The following is a 25048-nucleotide window of genomic DNA, read 5'->3' as shown; positions in this document are numbered from 1 at the left end:
GCAAATCACTTTAACTTTTTTTAGATATTGTCAAATAAAAAAAGTTTGGCCTGGTCAATGTTAAAAATTCTTTAACATATAATCATATCTATCCAATGCCTAATATATTCTACTAAGACATATAAAAGTTCACTACTCTAAGTACCTTAACTCTTTAAATACACTTCGTAGAACTATCCCTTTGAAATCGATAGGACAATTCTAACATGCCTAAATTAACGAAAAAAGCTATTCGTTACGGACGGACGGACGGACGGACCGACCCTAATTATAGAAAAGCTTCGCTTTTAAAAAGATTTTAATGATTTATTAAGAAGTGTTTTTCTAATGTGCCTATATGTATTTTTTAACAAAATCGTATTCATATTTCATATGGACACCTTTTAAATTAATCTCTTTTTGATGATTTTGTTTTTAATTTATCTTAATTGTTAATTATATGAATTGATTTTTATCACGCGGTACATGTTTTTTTTAAAGCTTTCACCATGTAAAAATGATTTAAATGAGTTTTTAATATGTGTTTTTTTAGTGCCTTTATGTATTTTTTAACCAAATCGTAGTTATATTTATGGATACTTTTAAAATTGATTTTTAACACGCGCAACGTTTTTTTTTTAGGTAAGCTTAGGGTGTTTTTCCTCAAATTGCACTGAACGAACCCTATTCCCTCATTTTTAAAAGCGGAGCTTTTCTATAAGGGGGGGGGGGTTTAATGCAACCATCTCGTAATCCATGTATAAATGGCACTTAGAATTCGAATTTTGATCTGAAATGTTGCATGAGTAATCCTTGGTAGGTCTATTTTCCCTAAATCGAACAAAAAGTTGGAAAAGTAGCGGCTAACGGCTGGGGGCTCAGCCGTGTATCCATTTGTTGGGTATTTTCAAGGGAAATCCATCACGAAACCTCTCTCCACATAATGCTATTTTTCCCCTCCAAAACTTTTTCAAACGGTTCTAGCCGGTAGTTGCTGGTACTAGAAATCTAAAAAATGTTTTTTTTTGTATTATTTCACATGATTTAAAGCAAAAATATGTTTCAAAAAGTTGATTTCTACGTAATTTATGACAGATTTGCCCTAAAAATAGCCAAAAAGCGACTAAACGGCTGAGCCGCTAGCTGTTACTTTTTCAACTTTTTGTTCGATTTAGGGAAAATAGACCTACCAAGAATTACTCATGCAAAATTTCAGATCAAAATTCGAATTTTAAGTGCCATTTATACATTGATTACGAGATGGTTGCATTAAAAAAAACCCCCTTAGGGTCGGTCCGTCCGTACGTCCGTAACGGAAACCTTTTTTTCGTTAATTTAGGCATGTTAGAATTGTCCTATCGATTTCAAACTTTGTAGGGTTATTCCTGTAGTAGAATAGAAATAGAAGAGTAGAAGAATATTCTGAACCCTTTTTTCGTCAAATCTAAGAGAGAACATTCCTAGCAGACAAAAGTATTGTTTACTTTTGACTCAAGCTGATGTGGATTCTTAAAAAATGATAGACTCGCTATTCGATAGTGAGGCAAAATTATTTTTGTGAAAAATCATCCAAAAGCACATTAAAAATCTACAAAAATTAAACAAAATCATATGTTAATAACCCTCTTAAGATTTTATTTCATTTTTGTAAATTTTTTTATTCGATTTTGGAGGATTTTTCACAAAAATAATTTTGCCTAACTTTTTTTTTTAAGAATCCAACTTTGTTTCAAGCTTTCAAATTGTAAACGAAATTTTTGGGCAATTAATTCTGATTCCGCAAAGCTTTCTACTAAGAAAATATACTGTTAACAGCTGACTTTTATGTATGTATGAAATGAAAAAAAACATGCCTTCGTAGGAAAATGTGTACATAATTTCAACCAATGAGATCCAATGTAAATTCCGATGCGATTCTCCTATTGGCTCAATCAGACATTCCCTCTCTTTCTTAGTACCTTTATTTGTAGTAGTTAGGTACAATTTAGAAAGCGCAGCAACTCTATAATCGTTACCAGAATGTCCGTACGTCCATTTTTAACATGTTGATTTTTTTCCTTTTTTAATAACAATTGTTTATGTGTTCAAATTACCCGATTGATCTGATTTTTTTATTACTGATTCCTATTACAATAAGGTTCAATATTATGAGCGAAGCATCTCTATAATCAAGTATTAAAAATGTCAGTATGTCCTTAAACAGAATTCTGTATTTAAGAAGTTTTGCAACAAATTTACGTATAATTTTGTCAAACCTTTTATTTTCATATTTTGTATATTCAGTTCTGACACTCAACAAAAGTTAATGTTCGTCTGTCATATCGTTTCAGAGCTTCGCTTTTATGGATGTTGTCATCCTTGTTTGAATAAAATGTACTAAATATTAGGATTAACAGTTGGAAACAATATTGTTTTCCATCATGGCTTCGTAGCTGATCATTATCTACTAGATTAAAGCCGATTTTTCATTTACTCTCCGCGGAAAGCTGTCTATAAATATGATGCGATAAAAAACTATTCCTTGATTTAGTTTATTGATTTCACACAACCAATTTTTTAAAATACAGAAATAAAAAATAAAAATAAAATTTTGGGGTGATGTAATTTTTTTTATGGACGATTTCTCTTAGGAGGGTAAATGACTGTTTCTTTATTTAGCTTATGTTATTAGTAAGATGATTGTCCTGCTGTGGGATGCCTGTTCACCCCGCCATAAACACAGACTATTCATATATTTAGCTTATGTTATTAGTAAGATGATTGTCCTACTGTGGGATGCCTGTTCACCCCGCCACAAACACAGACTGGTGTCAATCCTAACCATCTACTGTACAATTTGTACTGTTTTACTATATCCAACCACCGCGCAAGGCATACAATTTATATAAACTAGTGATACATCCCTAGAGGCCTCTAGGGGCACTTGAGTTGAGGAGGGGGATGGGGAGACCCCAACCATTTGCAATTTTAATTTAATATGAGCTTCTCCGAATTAGTAAAATATTTTTTTAAGGGGTGTGGTCATTTATTTCTCAAATAGTTATAAAACCTTCCTAGGACCTATGATAAGCTACATTGTAAAGCAGAATGATATAGGTTCAGCGGTTAGCGAAATCCTTTGGTACAAAGGGTGTTATAGACAACATATTACTTTTATTCAGAGATGGCATAAAAAAATCACGTGGTTTAAATCAAGTGGTTTAAACCAAAAAAAAAAACAAGCTTAAAAAAAAACAAAAAAAGTAAGGTGGAATGGTTTAAATGTTTTTTAAAAGCGAAGCTTTTCTATAATTAGGGTCGGTCCGTCCGTCCGTACGTCCGTAACGGATAGCTTTTTCCGTTAATTTAGGCATGTTAGAATTGTCCTATCGATTTCAAATTTTGCATAGTGATTCCTTTAGTAGTTAGGTACGATTTAGAAAGCGTAGCAACTCTATAATCATTACCAAAATGTCCGTACGTCCATTTTAAACATGTTGATTTTTTTACTTTTTTAACAACAAATTTTTATGTGATCAAATCATCGGATTGATCTGATTTTTGGTATATTGATTCCTGGGACAACAAAGTATAATGTAATAAGCGAAGCAACTCTATAATCAAGCCCTAAAAATGTAAGTATGTCCATAAAAATTATCCTGTATCAAGCAGTTTTACAACAAATTTACTTACAATTTTGCTTTGACTCTTATAAATTTATATTATGATAATTAAGTTCTAACACTATACAAGTGTTAAAGTCCGTTTGTCCTACCGTTTCAGTGCTTCGCTTTTATGGATGTTGTCATCCTTGTTTTTAAATATTTATACAAAGGCCTATCTTTCCAGTTATATCTTTTCATAACGTAATTAATACAGTAAATAACTGTCAGCCAGGGTTGTCAAATCGGGCGGGCGGTTTTGGGCTGCCCTTTTTTGGGTCCTTTTGAGCAGATTTTGGCACCCCCCGTTTCGGAGGTGAGAAAAAGGGGAAGGGGGTGAAAAAAGAGGGGGGGGGGTGAAAAAAGAGGGGGGGGGGTAGGCCTATAATTAGGATATTATTAAAAAAAAAAACAAGTTTTTACATATATAAAAAAACGGTTTAAACCAAAAAACCAAACTGGTTTGTTCTTTTTTTAAAAAAAAAACTGTTTTTTTTCCATCTCTGCTTTTATTAAAGGATTATAAAATGTATGTTTTTAAGGAAAGAGTGAACCAATCAGAATTTCAACTCAGGTTTGTTATCATTTAATTTATTTTATTTTAATGCATATCAGTTATTACCAAATTCTACAGATCTATGTTTTATAGTAACCTGTATGGCCTCTAGGACCTCAAAAATAATGGTCTCCAAGAAACATATCTTTGTGGGTTTTCATTGGATTAGATTAATTGCTCATATAGATATAATACACAGGAGGGAGGAAGCAATAGGCTGGTTATTACACAAGTCACCAAAGATTTATGTTATTTTTTTTATTCGCTCGCTTAACGACTTTGGGGACTTTGGGTTAACTGAGTTGAGTGTCTAAACGTTTTTTAACTGATTTAATCTACAGAAGGGGTAATTTTGTTAATCATCATAACTATATCGGTCATTGGTTTTGTCCTTCAGATCCCCGCGTAAGACTACTTTTTATAGGATAAAAAGTTTTTTTTGTCATGAAGCTCAAAATATTTTTACATTTTTTCAGGAGAAAACAAAAGTAACACAAGAACAAATCACAACAAAAAGGTGAAGCTTTAGTATTAAAAAGTCAAAAACGTTAACAAATGTAAAATTTAAACCAGAACTTTCTTTCAAATAATCATCATAAGAGTCGGAAGAAAGCCTAATGCTCCCCCCCACCGAAAACCCAAACAAACACAATTTATAAAAAAAAAATATTAGATTCTATCCAAACACTCCTCAAATATTTGAAATCTGTTTTGTTGAAGCTCGATCAAGATCCTACTAACTAATAGGCCTATTGGGCTCTACTTTTCATGGAATATTCCTTTTAAACAACACAATGGGAAATTGCGGGAATTCTTCCCCCCCCCCCACATCTAAAAAAGCAAATAACTCTGAAATGCAAAAAGTAAAAGTAAAAGCTTATAAAACCTTGCTAATTTTGTTTATAATCATTAATACTTGTGATTTAGTTTTGGCCATGACGACCATGAAAAGGATGATGATGGTTTTCATATTTATGATGAACTAACCCACACAGAGAGTCTGGCAGTTGTTGAGGATTCAATCAATGTTTTTGCCAAGGTATGCAAATGTTTATTAACTTAAAGGAAATAAAAAATATAGTTTCTAACAAATTTTCTATTTAATTCCAATCAAACAAATAAACACTTTGAAATATTGACCAACATTTTGACCGCTAACATTGCTGCACATGCCAAACTAAACAATCCTATAATATAAAGCAGTAAGGTTTTTTCAGTCTGAAGCATAAGATCTCGAAAAAGGCTAGTCTGATTAGGTTGTGCTTTTTTGGGAATCTTTTAAATGCCTATGTTTTGACACTTCCCCTTTGTCTCCTAGAGTCTAGGGGCGAAGCAGGTAGTAGTACATATGTGCATATACTACTATGTATAGCGATATGAGTTGACCGTAAAAATTCAAATATTTTAAAAAAACAATAGCCTTGGACCAATATAAAATTCACTCAAAAAGTTGAGAAACTATTGATCTTACAGAACATACATATTATACCTACACATCCTACTCTTCAGTATGTTTATACATGCATTTATTGATTTAGGATATTGGTGTTGCTTTCAGTGATCTTCTTGACAGCAGTGATGACTCTAAAGATTTTGTTGAGCAAGTTAATGACCTTATGGATGATGACCATCATAGCAATGTTGACCATAGTCATGGCAATAGGAATGCGCTCATTAAGATTAATAATATTTCTAAGATAAAATTACCATGTTTGGATATCTAATATGTGTACTTAGGTGGTTTTATGCTTTTTTTCTTGCCTTCCTTTCGAAACAATACCTCTAATGTGAATATTAATCTGAAAGACATACCCTATTATTTTAATTTTCAAAGGGATCTTAAGGGATAAGATCATGAACGATAAATTAATATACTTGCCCAATGAATGTTATCAAAATTACCGATACTGTAAAATAAATTGTTGGATAAAAGTTGGAACGGAAATAGTTTTAAACTAGCCAATCCCTACTTGATGAAAGTACCCAAAGCCCAATGCTCCCCCCCCCCCTCTGTAAGTCATAAACAGTTTAAATTTTCTAAATTTAGGGGAAAGTTTACCTGCGATGCATTTGAAAAGCTAATATAAATGTTATTTGATGTTCATTATTTCAATGGATATATAATACATGAATATTGTGAGAGATTCTCGCATACCCTGATAAAATGTTTCTCCCAGCTGACTAATATAACAATTTCCCCAATCACACCCATATGTCTTTATCCCATCCTCTCCCCCTGGCCACACAGATGAACGTAATGACCAATATCTGAGGATTATATCAGCAACCTAAAATGACGATAAAAGGGGTAGTTTCACGAAATGCATTTTTACTTAATTTAGTGAACCGCATATTTTTTTCCTGGTTAATTGGTTAAACTGCATTTATATGGCATATAATTGTAAGAAATTTTAATTTTAAACCACGTAGTTTTTAAAATATCAAGACTACGTGGTAGAAAATTGAAATTCTTTCAAATATATGCCATGTGAATATAGTTTAACCCATTAACTAGCAAAAAATATGCGGTTCATTAAATTAAGTTCAAATGCATTTCGTGAAACTACCCCTTTGCATGTTACATTATACACGTATTCTACATCCGTTCTTGTTTCTTATACCAAACTTGATATATATCGCTCATAGAATTATCCCTTTTAATTTAATAAAAATGAGTTCATAACTATATGCAGTAAATATCCTTCTGAGACTCCTAACAGAACCAATTCTCTTCCTGGTGATCATGATGACAGCAACCATGGTCACAATCATGATTCAGCCCATGATCACTCCAGTCATGATCATAATGCTCATGATCATACTCATGAGGATCATATAGATCATGATCACAAGGCACAGTAAATTTGAAGTTAGGTATTGATTGTTTAGGGAATCAAAATCCAAAACCTCAAAATATTTCGTTATGTCTTTCTAAAATTACCTATCAATTTTGCAATTTTTAAATTTTCACTTAGAAATTTAAGAAAAATTTAGGGGGGTGGTGGTGGTGCCTTTGAAGGGTATTCACATACCCTTCTGAGCTTCGTCAGGAGAGTGTTAATACCCCACTCAGGCACACCACTGCACTGCAATAAATTTCTAATAATTTTATTCTTTTATTTAATACAAAGATAAATTAAGAGGTCTTTAAATTTTATCTATCTCCGATTTTAAATTTTTCTGTAAAGGAGCATGAACATGATCACGGCCATGCAACATTTATTTTCCCAAAAGACAAGAATGAAGCCACAGAAATACATATTGATGAACATAATCATTCTGAAAATGTTGAACATGAAGATGTTGCTATGTTAGTGGAGAATGCTGAAGGTATATAGTGTGAATCAATAAATATTTTTTCTCAGCATTGCTTTAAAACCGATTAATATCCGCTGGACTAGAACCGGTTCTCATCCATACTAAAATCGTATAAAGGACATTTTCTATGTATATTACAACAAAAATCATAAAATTAATGCTATCTTGTTAGCCTGAGACTTCGGACCCTCGGGGCTAACATAATTTTGCATTTTAATATCAGCGGAAAGCTGTCTATGGTTTCGTCATTTTTGTTGCTTCTTATTGCTGGGTTACTAAATTTGTTTTCTATCTATCCATCTAGCTCTTTTTATGTCAGGGATTTCAAGGGATAAGACAATTCGCGATAAAGTGTTGTACATTACAACCTCATATACCATATATTAAATTTAACCTTCCATAGTTTGAAATTTTTGGTGGGAAAGATTGAACACTGAAGGTTTGTAACGATTAAGATATAGAGTTTATAAACTTTAGGTTCCAGTATAATTTATAGACTAATGTCCCGTCCATGAACTTCCGTCTCACCTTAGTAATAGAAATAATTTATTTTTAGTAGCGAAGCTACTCTATAATTCCCTTGTTTGTCCGTCCGTCAGTAACGCTTTGGGGGAAACATGATTTTCTCGGCTCCTATTAGAGATAGACAGCTAAAATTTTTAGTGAAGATTACTATGATATATGCGCATCTAATCTGTACATTGTTTTATCCGTATGTCTATTAATTGGGGTGCTAGATCACTTCCTAGATTTTTACGTTTTTGCAATTTTCTCAATTCCTGTTCAAGATGAATGGCTTGAACTTTTAGGGATTAAATAAATTCAAATTCTACATATTTCTATCAAGTTTTATTAAGATGCCTTTATTGGTTGGGGTGCTAGATCGATTCCTAGATTTTTAGGTTTTCATGATTTTTTTGATCCCTATACAAGATAGACAGATGAAATTTTAAGGGATTGAATAAGTTTAAACTCTACATATTTCCATCAAGTTTTATTACGGTACCCTTATTGGTTGGGGTGCTAGATCGATTCCTAGTTTTTAAAGTTTTTGTGATTTTCTTAACTCCTGTTCAAGATAAACAGGTGGAATTTTTAGTGATTAAAATAGTCATTATTCTGCATATTTTGATCAAGTTTTATAAAGACTTACTATTGGTTGGGGTGCTAAAACGAATTTTGATTTTAACGTTTTTCTTATTAGCTAAATGCTTCATCAAAAGACCATCATAAAAAGGTTTCGTGATTTTTATTATTGAAGTTTTTTATAACATACTCTAAAGATATTTTTTTCCCAGATGTCTATTCAAAATTATTGAGCTTCGCTATTTATGGATGTTGCCATCCTTGTTTTCTTCTTTTTAACCCTTAAATTAACTTTTTTTTTATATCTAAATGATTTATTTGAAAGTCTTCTTTTTAAAATATTACATTCACACTTTGACCCAGATGAAAGTTTCCTCACAAAAATGGGAATGAATCCTGCTTCAGTCAAAAAACAGGCAAAATCAATTATTCTGACATTATTTATTACCTTATCCTCTCAGACATATGTTTTATAAAATCAATAATGGGATGGTGTACCTAAATTATTGTATGAAAGATTTCCTTCTGGGATTATGGGAAGAAAACTAAGTATCGGGTTCCAATGTATTTTCACATTTGCTTTTCTCCTATTTCTAGCCCCTTGGTGCGGGAAGGCTCTAACCATGCAGAACCATGACTTTAACCCTGCGGAACAATCATTAACATTTACTAACCTAGAATAACCTATTAAGAGCTACTGTGAAAATACGACGAAACCCGTTACTTAGTTTTCTTTCCATGATCCTCATTTTGTATCACTCTTAAAATGTGTGGCACCACCTATTAAACAATTCCTTTAAAAAGGAAAAGCAATATGTGTTTTATTTATATAAAAGCATTGTTTTAAATGAAAGGCCATGATTTTTGTTGTATGTTGTATATGTTCTTTTTTGTTGGATATGCTATAAAACTAGCCTAAAAGTTTTTTGTTAAGGCATAATTTATTTTGTAAGTTAATCTACTTTTTAGTATTCTTTTCTATCATTTTACCATCTATGAAATCAGTCCAAAACCTTTTGTAATATCATACCGGAAATTAAGAAATAAACCATTTTTAATTGGAAATTCCATTGACCTCTCGCCTCCACTTTATATATTTCAGGGAAAGGGGGGGGGGGTGTTGTAAATCTGGATTGTTTAAAATATGAGGAATAATTGAATACTTAAAACCAGTATTTTGGATGGCTGAGAAGAAATGAGGGAAATAATATTCATGATCATAACAGGGATAAGGGATATGTAAATGATAATAATCATTTCTGTGACTTTGTTTTTTCCCCTGTTAATGCAAAGATTGACCATTTTATCCTTTTTTAAACAAGAATTAGACTATTCAATATTAAATCAACTGCCATGCCAAATTCTAGAGCTTAGCATCAAACTTTTTTTGCCATTAAAAATGAAAATACCTATAAAATAAATTATGGATTATTTTAAGTATTCATTGCAATTGAATCATACTATTTTTTGTAAAATATGGTAAGAATTGTAAGCTAAATCTTTTCTTAAATACTATTTACTTATCCTCATAGTTTTGATTATAGTAATGACCATGATCATGACCACAATCATGATGACCATGATCATGAAGACCATGACCACAGTCATGATGACCATGACGACAGTTATGATGATCATCACCACAGCCATGATGATCATGACCACAGCCATGATGATCATGACCACAGCCAGGATGATCATGACCACAGCCATGATGATCATGATCACAGCTATGATGATCAACACCACAGCCATGATGATCTTGGTCACAGTCATGATAACCGTGACTACAGATATGATGACCATGACAACAATCATAATGACCACGACCACAATCATAATGACCATGACCACAGTTATGATAATGATCACAGCACTGATGACCACGACCATAGTGGTCATAAAGGACACAGTCATGCAGCCAAAGGTAAGAATGACTGGGTACTTTAAATTAGTTTAAAATAATCTGTTTTGAAAACCCTTCTTTTATATCATAAGGCAGATTTTGTTTATCAAATCATTCAAATTCTTTTATTGCCTTTTAGGAATATGCATTTAAATTAAAATTGAAATATCACATCAATAAAATGTTGTGTTAAATATCGGTGTATGTAATTGTTAATCAACAAATATTAAAGTAAATGAAAATAATGCAAGTATGCTTGAGTGAGTTTGTAATGTTAAGGACGTGCATTATCTGACATAACTGGTTCCACATGGCTGGTTGCATGTGCATCTGTTTTAGTCATCAGTCTAGGTAAGATATTCAGACATTTTATCATATGCATTAATTAAACAAAATGTTGTCAAAGATTATTCATTTTAACTCCCCTCCCATTCCAAATGTTCCCCCACCCTCGATCCTAAAAATAACCTTTGTAGTAAATCATGTTAATTTTAGACAATTTATAAGTCGGACTCTCCCTTCCCCCTTCAAAATAAAATCCTGGTGGAGTAATGTTTAGATTTTTTTATTAATTAAGAATTGGTTGGTTTTATGCTTATTTCTAAGGGGAGAGGATAATAGCCTTAGAGAGTAGGGGCATAGTTTTGATAATGTAAAATTATGAAAGACATCTAGGTTATCAAAATTATATGAAAATTTAGGCTGTATATCGTCAATAGAATGTACTAAATTTCTCAAGAAACAGAATGTAAAACCTGCTTAGTTTTTCTGAAATTGAAAATATGGATTATATTCTGGTTATATTTGGTAAACGAATGAAAACTAGATTTTTTATCACTTCTTTTATTTATTCGATAAATGACTCTTAATATTTTTTAGTAGCGAAGCTTCTATATAATTCGCCATTTCTGTCCGTAAGTCCGTAACGCTATGGGGTAAATGAAATTTACTCAGCTGCTATTAAAACTAGATCTCCGATTTTTCTTGTTAACATTCTCACATTTCAGTATAAAATATACATATCGGATCTACTGAAGTTCACGGTAAAATATTGCTGGGAAGCAATATTTCCAAAAATCTATTAATTTTTAAGGGTGCTAGCTGCCAAACGGCTGAACGTACAGATCATACCCGCACACCATTTTAAGCGGCATAAGAAGGCCTACAAATAATCTGGAATAGCCAAGATTCAATTATGCACAGGGAAAGCTTCACTGAAGAAAAAACGCGTAAAATAGGTCTTTTTTCGCGCATTTCTCTGCACTGCGAGATAATTATGCATTATTGATTTATGGCTATTCCAGATTATTTGTAGGCCTTCTTATGCCGCTTAAAACAGTGTGCGGGCATGATCTGTACGTTCAGCCGTTTGGCAGCTAGCAGCCTTTAAAATTCATAGATTTTTGGAAATATTGCTTACCAGCAATATTTTACCGTAAACTGCAGTAGATCCTACATATCAGTATAGGTACTTTTTCTCAAAGAGCTTGTCGAGCACAGAATTACCCCCTCCCTTTTAAAAAATGAAAATATGGAAGTAGGAATGTAGTTTTTATCCTACATTAACTACCTAACTCATGCTGGGGGGGGGGGGGGGATGGCAACAACTAGCAATACCCAACCTAACCTGTCCTAAAGTAAAACTCAAACACAAGACAAACCTTTCTTCCCAATTTCAAATCATTCTAAAATAAGGGTAGAGGCTCTCAATGCTCGAATGGGCACTTTGAGGCAAACCAATGAAATATGATATAAACAATTTTTTAGGGTTGGGCCGGATACTTTTTTGGCCGGATACCGGATATCCGGTATCCGGCCGGATATCTGGTCAACGCTCGATATCCGGCAAATTACCAGATATCCGGCGGTAAAAATCAGCCGGATATCCGGTATCCGGATAGTTCCAATATCCGGTGACCGGCGGGATATCGAAAATGGCCGGATATCCGGCCCAACCCTACTATTTTTAGTTGGAGTGATTTCTGTTGCATTTTTACCTCTGCTATCCAACGAAAGGTAATCATTTGTAAGTCAACAAGGATGACAAAATCCAAAAGTAGCAAAGGAGAGCGAAAATCATGGAATGGACAAATTGACAGCGTGAGCTATAGAGCAGATGTTTAGTTCTTATATTGATGAAAAATAAGAGAGAGAATATACAAAAACTCAAATAAATCACGAAACATTTAAAAAGTGGGGTTTATTTTTTTTTCACTAACATACAGACAGATAAAACATTGTCATAGAATGCTTCACTAAAAAGTGCAGCTGTCTATCTTCAAATGCAGTCGTGAAATTCACATTTTGCCCTTGGCGTTACGGACAGACAGATAGACAGACAGACATACAAAGTGAATTAAAGAGTAGTTTGGTTGACTGAAGGACGGACAGACTCAGTTAATAATAAAGTAGCTTCTCTACTAAAAACTTATTTCTATTATTTTTTAAAAACTCAATGCATTTTCTATAGTTTATAGATGGAGGTTAGTAAACATTTTTGAAATTGTTTTGGTTTGTTTAACCCTTTTTTGACTCAGGTTTTGAATAATTTTTAGATTTTTAAAGCATAATCTAAAAAATCTTAAACAAACCTTAAAACCAGCAAAAGCTTTAGTTATTAATAATTTCATCTTAATTAATGTTTGCTTAATTTAAAAAGGGCCCCTTGGCTCTGATTTTGTTGAAAATTAGCTGAAACATATTTCTTTGAAAGAATATTGATTTTAATGGTTTCATCCTTAATGTGACACATGTAAAAATGATTTTTACAGAAAAAGATTTATTATAAAAGAGGAATTAATTTCTATTGAAGCCTTGTAAATATATATTTTTTAAAGCAAAGTTTTTCTGTATTTAGGGTCGGTCCGTACATAACATTTAGCTCTTATCGTTAACTTAAGTATGTTAGAATTGTTCTATCCATTTCAAACTTTGTATTATGATTCCTGTAACAGCTAGGTAATATTTAGAAAGCGCAGCAACTGTACAGTTGTTAACGGAAAGGTCATACGTCCATTTATGTTCTATTTTTACCTTTTTTGATAACAATTTCTGGTCATTACATAATTATCATCTTCATCTCATTTCTGATAAAAAATCCTATGACAACAAGGTACAATATTAAAGTGAAGTACCTTTATAATAATGTCCCTAAATATCATTCTGTATTCAATCAATTTTGCAACATGCTTTATACAATTTTGTTTAGACTTGTTAATCGATCCTCTTCTTATTAATTCATGACACCCTACAAGTGTTCATATTTGTTTTTACTACCATTTCGGTGTTTTGCTTTAATTGATGTTGTCATACTTGTTTTCTTTAAAAAGTAATGGTCTTTTTAGTCCGTAGATGTGTTTTAAAAAAATTATCGAATCTTATGCAGTTCACGGTAAAATGTTGGAGAAATCGAATAATTCATCTTTACAATTAACATAGTATATCTAGACCCCAAATCAGTAAAATGAACTAATAAGAACTCAGTTCAGGAACAATTTGGCCATATTACTGGTTACAACGTGTACACATTTTTACTTAGTCACTAAATTTAATAAATCATCATTAAATAGTTGAATTTCTTATAACAAGGCTAAATTATACCAACCAAAAAATTTTATTTGAATGAATTTTATGTGACTAAATACAAACAAAAATCTTTGTCTGCTAAAAATTCGTTTTAAAGTTGGACAGATTATTGTCTTTCCACAGCCCATCTATGGTAGTATATTTATTGTCTCAACTAAGAACTTTATTGACATTTAGTGACCAAATGGATGACCTTACGTGTTTTTTTTACAATTATTTGGGAATGGCTAAGACATAATAATGCTTCCCTACCAGTGAGTATTGCATCCCATTACAAGCTGATGCTCTTGGATTTTCTAGATGATCACTTAATAATGCTTCATAGTTATGTACGAAAAAGACCTTTTTATCGTGGGTTTTCACTAGCTAGGCGCTCCCACTGAATATTTTACCTAAAACTGCATTCAATACTTAATTATCTTAATCTCTTTTTCATATTAACTTATTATTTTCTTAATTATCACTAGGGACAAATCACTATAAGATTAACTGATCTTAAAATAACCCTATATTTACACTAGTTTAAATCAGGTTGTAACAGGCAGGGAAAAGGGAATGATATTCTGACAAACAATTCTAAAGAAAATTTCCCTGCAACCCCTTCCACTTTTCCTTCTTACCCACCCCTCTTCAATTAGAAAAAACAAAACAAAATATACTTCCACATACATTAAAAGGTTTCGTGAGTTTTTTTGTAGCATTGATTGTTACAACAGCTACCCCTGAGTAACAGGAGGTTGTCAATGGGTTTTAGATTTTTTAGGAGAATGAACCCCCAAGGGGGTTATCCACTATACCCCTTTTCTTTTTTAGGGGGTCGGATACACCCCCTCTCTCCACTTATCTGGTTGGTATATATCATATTCTATTTAAGGGGAGAAGCAATTCTACAAGCATTTATATGCATTGCTGTCGGAACTCTCGTTGGTGACTCCTTTATTCATTTAGGTAAATCCTCTAATTCCTTATATTAAAGTATAAGGATGTGTGTCTGTAGGTCGGTCCCGAAGGATCTCGCTAACTGATAAACCGATATGGTTCTCCTTTTCATTGTAGCTTCTCAAGAAGATTTATAACTATTTCGGGGAAGGTTTAACTGAAATGTAAAGTGGGAGGGTTGAAAAACTGTATTTTCTGAATCCACCAAAAGATTTACTTTTCTTACTGTATAACAGTTTTCTGTTGTGTTTAGCTCCGCACGCCCTGACCCACAGCCACAGTCCTGAGACAACCTGGAAGGGATTTCTGGCCAGTATGGTTGTTATGGCATTCATTACACTGGATAAAATACTCAGGTAAGCAATTTAAAGCCGGTCCTTACGTCCGTCGGTAAGTTACAGATAGCTCTTATTGTTAATCTATGTATGTTAGTATCATCATATTGGATTCAAACTTGACATGATGATTCCTGTAACAGTTAGGTATGTTTTAGATAGCTTACCAACTCTATAATCGTTGCTATAAACATTCTGAAGTTTTTTTATATCAATTTATTTTCATGACATCTGCTTAATAACTCAGTTTGCCCTGTTGTTTATTAATGATTTTTTGTGCTTCGCTACTTATGGATGTTGTTATCCTTGTTTTTTTAGTTTTATGGGAGTGAAGCACAGTCACAGCCATGTCACAGTTTTTGAACCAATTATAAAGAATGACCAGGATCAAGACAAACTAACTGATGACAGGTATTTACGTTCTCTCAGAGCGTAGCTTCATATCAAAATAAGGGGTATCTGTGCCACACTACCAACCCGGGCTGGGGGGGGGGGGGGGCTACTAAGGACTCATGATAACCTAACCTAACTTGGCCTAAAGTTATGAACAATCGAAAAACCTCAATGTATACAATTTATCTTGAAAAATTAGGGGAATTTATGAAATATGACTAGTCTTGGGAGAACTACCCGCAGTCCCCAACCTCAATGACACCTAAAAGTTAAGCAAGATTTTAGTTAAAAAATAAACTCTAATTCTTTTTTTGTGTAGTTTCTCTCAAGCCTCGACGATGATGGCTGAAGAATGTGGGTCCTTGTCTAATGCTAGCATACTACATGGTAAATTTTAATTTTTTCTAATTATCATTCTCCAAAGATTTAAGCAAATTTAAGCAAATTTAAGGTGTTTTTCTAGAGTTTTATTAATTTTTTTTGTGTGCAGATTCTTCATAAAAATGGGGTATTCCTGTCCAGTTTTTGTTTAGGAATGAATATTTCTTACCCGAGGGAATAAATGATGGACCGATAGGTCATCATTTATTCACAAGGGTAAGAAATATTCATTCCTATACAAAAAAACTGGACAGGAATATCATTCTCATTTAAACAAAAACTCATTTTTATGCTAGTAAAATGTGGTTTAATTTTGGTTTTTAAATTTCATTTATTTCCCTGGTATAATTTTTCTTTCTTTTAGTAATTAATAAATATTATAAAATCTTCCAAAAAAAATTAAAAATCTTCTAAAATCATACCAGGGATATAAATGAGATACCAGGGAAATAAATGAATATTTACATCCACTATTTAAGGGGTTGTTTATATGGGAATGAGTTTTTAAGGGGTTTTAATTTCTGTGAGGTAAAATTCTCGGGGAAAGAAAATTCCATTTTTATTTCACCTTTAATTAGCGGATTTGAAAAAAATCGGATACCTATTTTAAAAGATTTATTCGAACCCTCGGTGAAAAAACTAGGTTTATGTTAATATGTGAAGGTCATTTACCCTACCTACAAATTTTTATTCGCTACTAATCTATGTTGCAAGACAAATGTAAATCCTATAATTTTAAATTTAAGATTTAACCTATTTTCAGAAACAGTGTCTGGCACCGGGAAACACCCACATAAACATAAAGTATCAAATACAAATCTCATGGTTATTATAGGTAATTTTTAGTTGTGCCCAATATAGATTTTGTCATTCTTGTTTATAATAATTCTAATCGAAGCAAAGCTTTTCTATAATTAGGGTCGGTACGTCCGTCCGAAATATATAGCTTTTTTTTTGGTTAATTTAGGCATGTTAGAATTGCCCTATCGATTTCAAACTTTACATGGTGATTTTTGTAGTAGTTAGGTACGATTTAGATAGCGTAGCAACTCTATAATCATTATCAGAATGTCTGTACGTCCATTTTAAACATGTTGATTTTTTACTTTTTTAACAACAAATTTTTGTGTGATCTAATCATCCGATTGTTCTGATTTTTGTTATACTGATTCCTGGGACAATAAAGTACAATATTATAAGCAAATAAATATTTTAAATAATAAGTAATTGAAATAACTAAATATGATTAAATATATTTTCCAGTATCAAATTAATGTTAAAAGAATTTGAACCGGAGCTGGATCTTTAAATCGTTTACTGGTGCGCTAAATCGGGGCGATTTCAGTTCACCCCGGTTTGGCGCGGCAATGACACTTTTTGAGTGCCATTGCCGCGCCAGTATAGTATCGCACGTACCACTGGGCGCGCTGGTTCGCCCATTCCATTTTGATTTAAAGATTGAAATCTAATAATATCTAGGTGCGCCGAACTGGATCGCCCCGATTTAGCGCACCACTAAACAATTTAAAGATCCAGCTCGGTTCTCAGCAATACTAAAAATTTATGTCTAGCCTTGTATTATATCCAGTTTTCTATGAATATAAAAATGTACAATCATAAGAATAAAACTAGTTTTTCAGCCTGTGCCTTCGGCATCTCGGGGCTAAGAAACTGGTTTTAATCTTCTAATTGTACATTTTACATCCGCGGAAACCTGTTTATAATACGATGCGAGAAATAACTATTATTATGAGAAATTAAGCGCGCAATGGGATGTAAAGATTATTCACGAAACCTTTTGAGACTGTATCATTTATCTAGAGAAAGTAAAGATTGTAGATCAATTTATCGTCCATTGTCCTCTCCCTTAAAATCCCTGTATTTTTATACTTTTCTTTTGTCTAGCCATGTATGATGTTCTATTAAAGCCAGGGAGGAAGGGGATATTGGGCTTTTCATTCCGCTAGTCCCAAAGTTATCTTATTCGTTGGCTCATTTACTTTGGGGACTCTTATTGAATTTTATTGGTTAGTTTATTAATTCAAGTGTCCAAACGTTTCAACTACTACTTTTAATCTACAGAAGGGGTAATTTTATGTATCATGATTGGGGAAATTTATTGACTATTGTCTTATCCCTTTAGATCCATGTATTATAGCACTTTTACGTAAAAACAGTTTATATGGAGTATAAAGATAATATATTGGATTTTCTTTAGGGCTAGGCAGTTGCTTTTTTGATTGGTATTTGTAGTAAGAAAGCTACTCTATTATTCATTTTGTTTTATCTATGAGGGATTTGTGATTTTCTTAGCAGCTATTACTGACAACAACCTAGTTTTTTAGGAGAACTCTGTACCAATGAGTATTAGGAATGCAATTTACTTTGTCCGTCGGTCTGTTAGTCATGCTTAAAAAATATAATTATTATTTCGTATAAATCATATGTGAAAGGTTTCGTTATTTTTATGTTGTGTACCCCAATGGTGGTAAACAAAATTTAAACTTTTGTTGATTAAAGCTATTGGTTAAATATTTGGAACACTACTAGTTTGGAACCAACCAATCATATTTCAATAAAAGTACCTAGTTTTTTTTTGTGCTCAGGAATAATATGACGTGGTTTTATGTTTTGGATACCAGTGTAATTTACAATTTAATGTCACCTCTCTCCCAATAAAACAAATGCATCTTAGATGTGGATTTGGGATAAGGATGCGGCTACAGTTACCAAGCCCTGTATTCTGTACATAATAGAGTACAAATTGTATAATATTAAAAATAATTGATTTTTTATTCTTGTACTTTTATACAGAGCAAGGCAATTTAATATAAATGTCATCATACTTAGATTTACGTCCGTTTGTCGAAAGAGAATTTGTCATTAAGGAGCAGTTTTTATAGATAAGGGGAGGGAGGAGTTTAGAAAACACTTTTTCTTAAAATATAAATATATTTTTTTAAATAAGGGATTATTTTTACCTATTGCTACAAGTTTTATCGGAAGGAAACAGATGCCTCTTAAGTTAGCCTAAAACCTCCTCTAAATGAATGTGAAGTGTTTAGAAATTGTGGAATAATCTGTGTAGCCATTTATGACATCTTATATAGCACACATATAGCTATATATTTAGTGTATAGAACATTTTTTGTTTGGCTTTAATATTCAGTGAATTACTTTTTTTATGATGTATGTTTTAGGTGATGCTATCCATAACTTTGCAGATGGTATTGCTATTGGCGCTGCCTTTTCTATTGGTAACTCTTCTTTAATTTTAGTGCGCAAAGCGTGTTTTATAAAGCTTCGTCCCCTTTACTATTTAACGTCATATTTCATGCAAATTACTATTTTGAAAACTTTTCTTAGTTGTTAATAGAATTTTATTTTAGTAATCAAACATTGGTAAAATTGTGTTTTTTGATTTAAGGTTTGAACTTAGGGACAGAAAGCAACACGAAAAAAACCGATTGTGTGTTCATTACTTTAGATTAGGTTAGGTTAGATTATATTGATTGTTGGGTAGCCCCGGGAGATTATAGCCCTTCGCAAGGTTTAGGCTTAGAAAAAAATCTACCCATCCCCCTTACTTTCAGTTAATTTTCAGTGCTTCATTGGAACTTTGTGGGAAAGAAGCAATACTTTACCTGTTTTTTTTTTTTTAATCAGGTTATGGTCCTGGGTTATCCACAAGTATAGCTGTGCTTTGTCATGAGCTTCCTCATGAAATTGGAGACTTTGCCATACTTATTCAGGTTAATATAAATAAAGGAGTTTTTACCTTTAGGGCAATTATAATAATTTGGGGGTTTGATGGGTCACTTTCATTATTTCACATCACTTTTAGGGGGCACCCACCCCATCTCTAAGTAAAAAACATTTTCTTGGTGGTCATGAAAATTGTTGTTAGCTGTTCCATCAACAACCACCCCCTCCCCAGCCCAAATTCAGTCTGTAACGCTTTGATTTTTTCCTAATACCAATGAGCATCCATTATGCAAGTTACTTTGTCCGTCGGTTCTATCAGTCATGCTACAAAATATGAAAATAAAAAAAATAAAATAGAAAGGTTTCATGATTCTTGATTTTAAATATCTTAAATTTTAGAATGGCATGACAATAAAAACGGCCCTGTTCTACAATCTTGTCTCATCTGTAACTGGTTTTATTGGTGAGAATTTTATTTACTGTGTACTTTAAAAAAATTCGTTTGAACATTATTGGACGTTTTCAACGGGGGATTTTTTTCTCATTGTTTTCCAGTTCATAGATTTTTTTCTCACAATGTTTTTAAAAACATTCAAAAAAAAACCTAGGGAAACATTGAAAAAACCTAATGAAAAGAAAATTTAAAAACATTGAAAAAACATTATAAAGGCTGCGTTTTTTTAACCCTTTGGTTTAACATTATCAATGTTTTTTTATTAATAATAATGGCAACATTGTAAATCAAACAAAGTGGGGAATCACTCCCAAACCTCCTCTGCGCTCACTTGTTAATATTGAAAATTATTTATTAATTAGGAATGTGTCTTGGTATGGTGATGGGCTCAAATGGAGATTACTCGTCTTGGATGATAGGTAACATTTATTTTCTATTTTTAATTTCCAATCAAATATTCAGGATTAATGGCTGAAATTGTAAAGTTGGAGAGATTTTAAGGGATGAAAAAATAATTGATAGATTGATGTACATAAATTATCTTACATAAATACTTACCTTGGCCTTTTTACATCCATCAATTTTATTGTCAATTGCATTAAAACTACACACAATATTCATCTAGTTTGCACAAAATTTACACCCGCAATTCTGAAAAAAATAAAAGGGATATAAAGGGATAAGACAAATGCCGATAAATTTATATAATCCTAATGATGATGCACAAAACTTCTCCTTCTTTAGATAACAATTAGTGGTTGAAACGTTTGATCACTCAACTTACTTTTTAAGCCAACGAATAAGAACACATTATTATAATACTTTGAGGACTAGTGCAATAAACAGTCAAATTTCCCATCCCTCCCTGCAAATTGATGTGTTTTTGTTTAGCTGGAATAATGGGGGTATTTCTGTATGTGGCCCTTGTCAGTATGTTGCCAGAAATCACTGCAAACACCAAGCTGATGATGGCCTGCAACATTGGTGGTATGATACTAGGTAGGATTTATTTTATATTGCAATAAGGGATCAAGGAAATAATTTTGGTTGAAAAGTGTGGACACTTGTTTGTTGGAACTAATCAATTGAATTCAATGCAAGTATCTAAAAAGCTTTGAGCCAAAGAATAAGATAACATTGTTATTAAACTTTGAATAATATTTTAATTTACGGCCTTTTCCCTCCCTAGCTATAATATGGCTTTTTATTCATCCCAAAACCGATCATGATTTTCCAGTTTGGTTGAGAACCGGTTCTAATCCAACGGATATTGATTGGTTTCGAAACCATGCTAGATATTCTTTTCACTAAGAAAATGCCTATTTGTATCTTGTGTCTTATTGAATGAAATTTTATTTTCCTTTCAAGAAGCGTAGCTACTCTAGATTTATCTATAATACAAAGTAGAACGATGTCTGTCTGTCAGTCTTTCCGTCTGTCTGTCTGTCCCTTAAGATCTCGGTAACCACTGAACCGATCGGATTCTACTCTTCAGGGTATATGCCTATTGGTCCTGTGGTGGTTTTAGGCTATTTTCTTGGGGGGTGGGACACCCCCAACCCCCCAAAAAACAAAAAAATCCCCCCCCGTTTTTTTTTTTTTTTTAGATTTCCTTGGTCCTTTTAAGAATTTCGCCAAATTATTTTTTTGATCACCTCTTGGGGCACAGCCCCTAGAGGCTAGGGGCGAAGCCGCTAGTCTTTTTATAAGTAACAAACTTGAATACACTGTAACCCTCCCCACTAGCTTTATTTCTCACATGGGGTAAACTAAAGGAACAATTTGTTTACACCCTCCAATGAAAAAGACTTTAAGTAAGGAAGGAATGTATATTGCCCTTATGAAAATGAATAGGGGGGTAAATGTAACCACCTTCAAACCCCCCATATGAATGTAAATAATAGTATATAAAAAGGGAAAAATATGACAAAAATATTGACATTCAAAGCACTAAAATAAAATCTTAACTCAGACTTAAGCTGGTGTTGGATGCAATTATCCTTGTTCATCTCAATTTTGCACCACAACGTATCAACAATTTTGAAATTTGAGAGTAGACACTTTCTTAAGAGTGAAGATACTCAATAACTTTTGTTTCCCCTTGTTTAGTAACACAAAATTAATAATTTATGGTTAATCAGGGGCTACTATTCAGCAAAATTATTCCAATTGAAATTGCCGCAAAATTTAATATTTTGGTATAGTCCCTTTCGTAACATCGCACCTTATGGGGCGATTCTTTGTATTTTTCACAGTAGCTTTTCTCCTATTTCTAGCACCTGTGGGGGGCTCTAATCCTTCGGGGCCAATTACCTAACCCTGAGGGGCAATCACTTACCCCAATATAACCTAACCTAACCTAAAATAACCTATAAAAAGTCATTTTAAAAATACGACGAATCTCCCCTTATGGGGCGATGTTACGAAAGGGACTATTCCCTAATATTTTGTTTGGGCAAACTTGGCGATAATTCATTTTATTTTATGTAACTTAAAGGAAGTGGGTAAGAAGGGAAGAAAAAAGGGAAGGGGGTTGTGGGAAAATTTTCCTTTAGTATTGTTTGTCAGAATCACATTCCCTTTTCTCTGTTGGTTAATAACTTAAAATAACTAAAATCAATTCTTAACTACTGAAATTCCAAATTCTTTTCTGCGAAAAGAAAAGTAACATCAAATAAAGTGTTGGGGTGTTAAGTTTTTCGTAAAGTATTAGTATTTTAACCTAGGTTAGGTTTAATTTGGTACAGGGATGCCCCGCAGGTTAAGAACCCAACCATGAATAGGCTTCAGTGAAAGGATCATTTTTTGTTAATTTATATATGTCTTTTTATTAGGAGTTGTTCTACTTTTGGTGATTGGGCTGTATGAAGAAGATATTATCTATCTACTCGCGGTTTAAATATAATTTAAATCTTTATTTTTATATGACCATACTCAAAATAAAATATTATAAGATAAGCTTCATAATATCTTTTTAAAGTGCAACTTCTCTATAATTTTGGTTATCTTCGCTTATTCACAATTCAGAGAATAATAAATATTTGGGACTAAAATCAACCCGCCCTCCATTAATTTTTACTTTTTCCCCCCTAAACTGTAAGTAGATTAACCCCCCCCCCCTCATCTAATTTTAAAGAAAAATCAGAGTACTGAGGTCCTTTAATATGTCAGATTCAAAAATGCTCATTACCCTACATAGTTAAGACTTCCAGAAAAAAGTTATGCAATTCAGGATATGATTGTCTGATGGATGCTGGAAAAAAATCATTATCTACTAGATTTAAATTAGAAAGAGGGAGGTCATTTTCTAGTAAATCACGTAAAGGTGTGTGTTATAAGGCCTAAAAATAGTAGTAGAACAATAAGGTGCTCTATATATTTGTATTCCCTATTGAATAGAACAATAGGGAAGAAATTTTTTTTTTTTTTTTGATAACTGTACCTGGAATATCTTAAAATGTAAGAAATTTCTATCAAACGCTTTGTTTGGCTCAAACTGACAAAAATTTAAAAAAAATATAATTATAATAAATCAACCTGTAAAGAATGGCTTCTTCCTTTGTTTAATGGTATAGATTGTTCTTAACCTTTACCTTGTACCTATAGAAAACATTATTATTATAATTATATTTTTTTAAAATTTTTGTCAGTTTGAGCCAAACAAAGCGTTTGATAGAAATTTCGTATTTTTTAAAGATATTCCAGGTACGGTTATCAAAAAAAAAAAAAAATTTCCATATTGTTCTATTCAATAGGGAATACAAATATATAGAGCACCTTATCGTTCTACTACTATTTTTAGGCCTTATAACACACACCTTTACGGGATTTACTAGAAAATGACCTCCCTCTTTGTTTATGTTTATATCCACCCTAACAGTGGCTTTGGAAGATTTATTAAAAAGTTCGATCAATTCGGTGACGCGGTTAGCTAGATCTTACAGCATAAAAAGATAGACACACATCATATTTATATAGAAGGATTATAAACAGTACATACCATACAAAAGAAAATAGATGTTTAGTACTTTTATTTGTCGACTTGGGGACCTCAGGTTTGGAACATGTGATAGTAAAGAAACCTGAACATATGACGATATGATAAGATGGATAATTTAAAGATAAAACCTCTGAAAGAAAGCTTAAATGCCTAAGTTGTAAGAAATGTTTTATCTAAAATTGTAAACTTTAAAGACTTAACGGGAGACATTTATATTTGAAATTATGGCAGGATAATGATTAATGGCAGGATAATAATTTTGCATATATTCTATAGGAAGGTTTCTGCTTTTAAACATGATCCAATTCCTTGGTTCTCACATGTCTACCTCTACAGGATATATTTTGTAGCAGGGATAAAAAAAATATCCACAAAATATCAAATATGAAGGATTACATCAGATTAGAGGCGTCCACAGGGTTTTACAAGGGGGTGTATTTCTTAAGGGAGAGGGGGGGAGTAAAGGCGCTTCCAATTTCAATTTGTCCTGTGAAGTTGATATCCCTCTTCAACAAGCATTTGTATCTGATACTTGTCAAGCTTTTCACAAGTTCATCAAAAGCCAAATGGCTTATTTAATGAAAAAAGGTGACTTTATTTAGATATTTTTTTTGCATTAACTTTGTGACGAAGCTCTTAGCATTGCTCATTTTGTAACTATGTAACTCTTTGTTTTACGTTCCTTTTTATCTGCTTTGATTGATTAGCCATAGTCTCTTAGGGTTTGGACCTAAGTAGTCATGGAGTAGGCTGAGACACTTTTGTATAGC

At 32.6% G+C, this 25048-nt stretch overlaps 1 protein-coding gene across 1 annotated transcript in view; it reads left to right on the top strand.

Annotated features, from left to right (window-relative positions):
• LOC145306433 (uncharacterized) overlaps positions 1-23236 on the top strand; it is a 28733-nt gene extending 5497 nt beyond the window's left edge. The window contains exons 3-25 of the mRNA XM_080148528.1: positions 2719-2850; positions 4163-4194; positions 4653-4693; positions 5104-5215; positions 5715-5839; positions 6870-7029; positions 7365-7506; positions 8944-8996; positions 9754-9806; positions 10125-10507; positions 10766-10837; positions 12457-12502; positions 14946-15019; positions 15264-15366; positions 15664-15756; positions 16058-16125; positions 16883-16954; positions 19320-19376; positions 19786-19871; positions 20224-20287; positions 20641-20697; positions 21170-21277; positions 23113-23236. Of these exons, the coding sequence (XP_080004654.1) occupies positions 2719-2850; positions 4163-4194; positions 4653-4693; positions 5104-5215; positions 5715-5839; positions 6870-7029; positions 7365-7506; positions 8944-8996; positions 9754-9806; positions 10125-10507; positions 10766-10837; positions 12457-12502; positions 14946-15019; positions 15264-15366; positions 15664-15756; positions 16058-16125; positions 16883-16954; positions 19320-19376; positions 19786-19871; positions 20224-20287; positions 20641-20697; positions 21170-21277; positions 23113-23177 (2198 nt within the window). The 3' untranslated portion in view covers positions 23178-23236. The remainder of the gene's footprint in view (positions 1-2718; positions 2851-4162; positions 4195-4652; positions 4694-5103; positions 5216-5714; positions 5840-6869; positions 7030-7364; positions 7507-8943; positions 8997-9753; positions 9807-10124; positions 10508-10765; positions 10838-12456; positions 12503-14945; positions 15020-15263; positions 15367-15663; positions 15757-16057; positions 16126-16882; positions 16955-19319; positions 19377-19785; positions 19872-20223; positions 20288-20640; positions 20698-21169; positions 21278-23112) is intronic.
• Positions 23237-25048: the final 1812 nt, after the last annotated feature.

Source organism: Acartia tonsa, chromosome 14, assembly GCF_053477335.1.
Source record: "Acartia tonsa isolate MP-2025a chromosome 14, ASM5347733v1, whole genome shotgun sequence".
NCBI classification, from domain to species: Eukaryota; Metazoa; Arthropoda; class Copepoda; order Calanoida; family Acartiidae; genus Acartia; species Acartia tonsa.
Note: the sequence above shows the minus strand (reverse complement) of the source record. Positions and strands in the feature narration are given on the sequence as shown.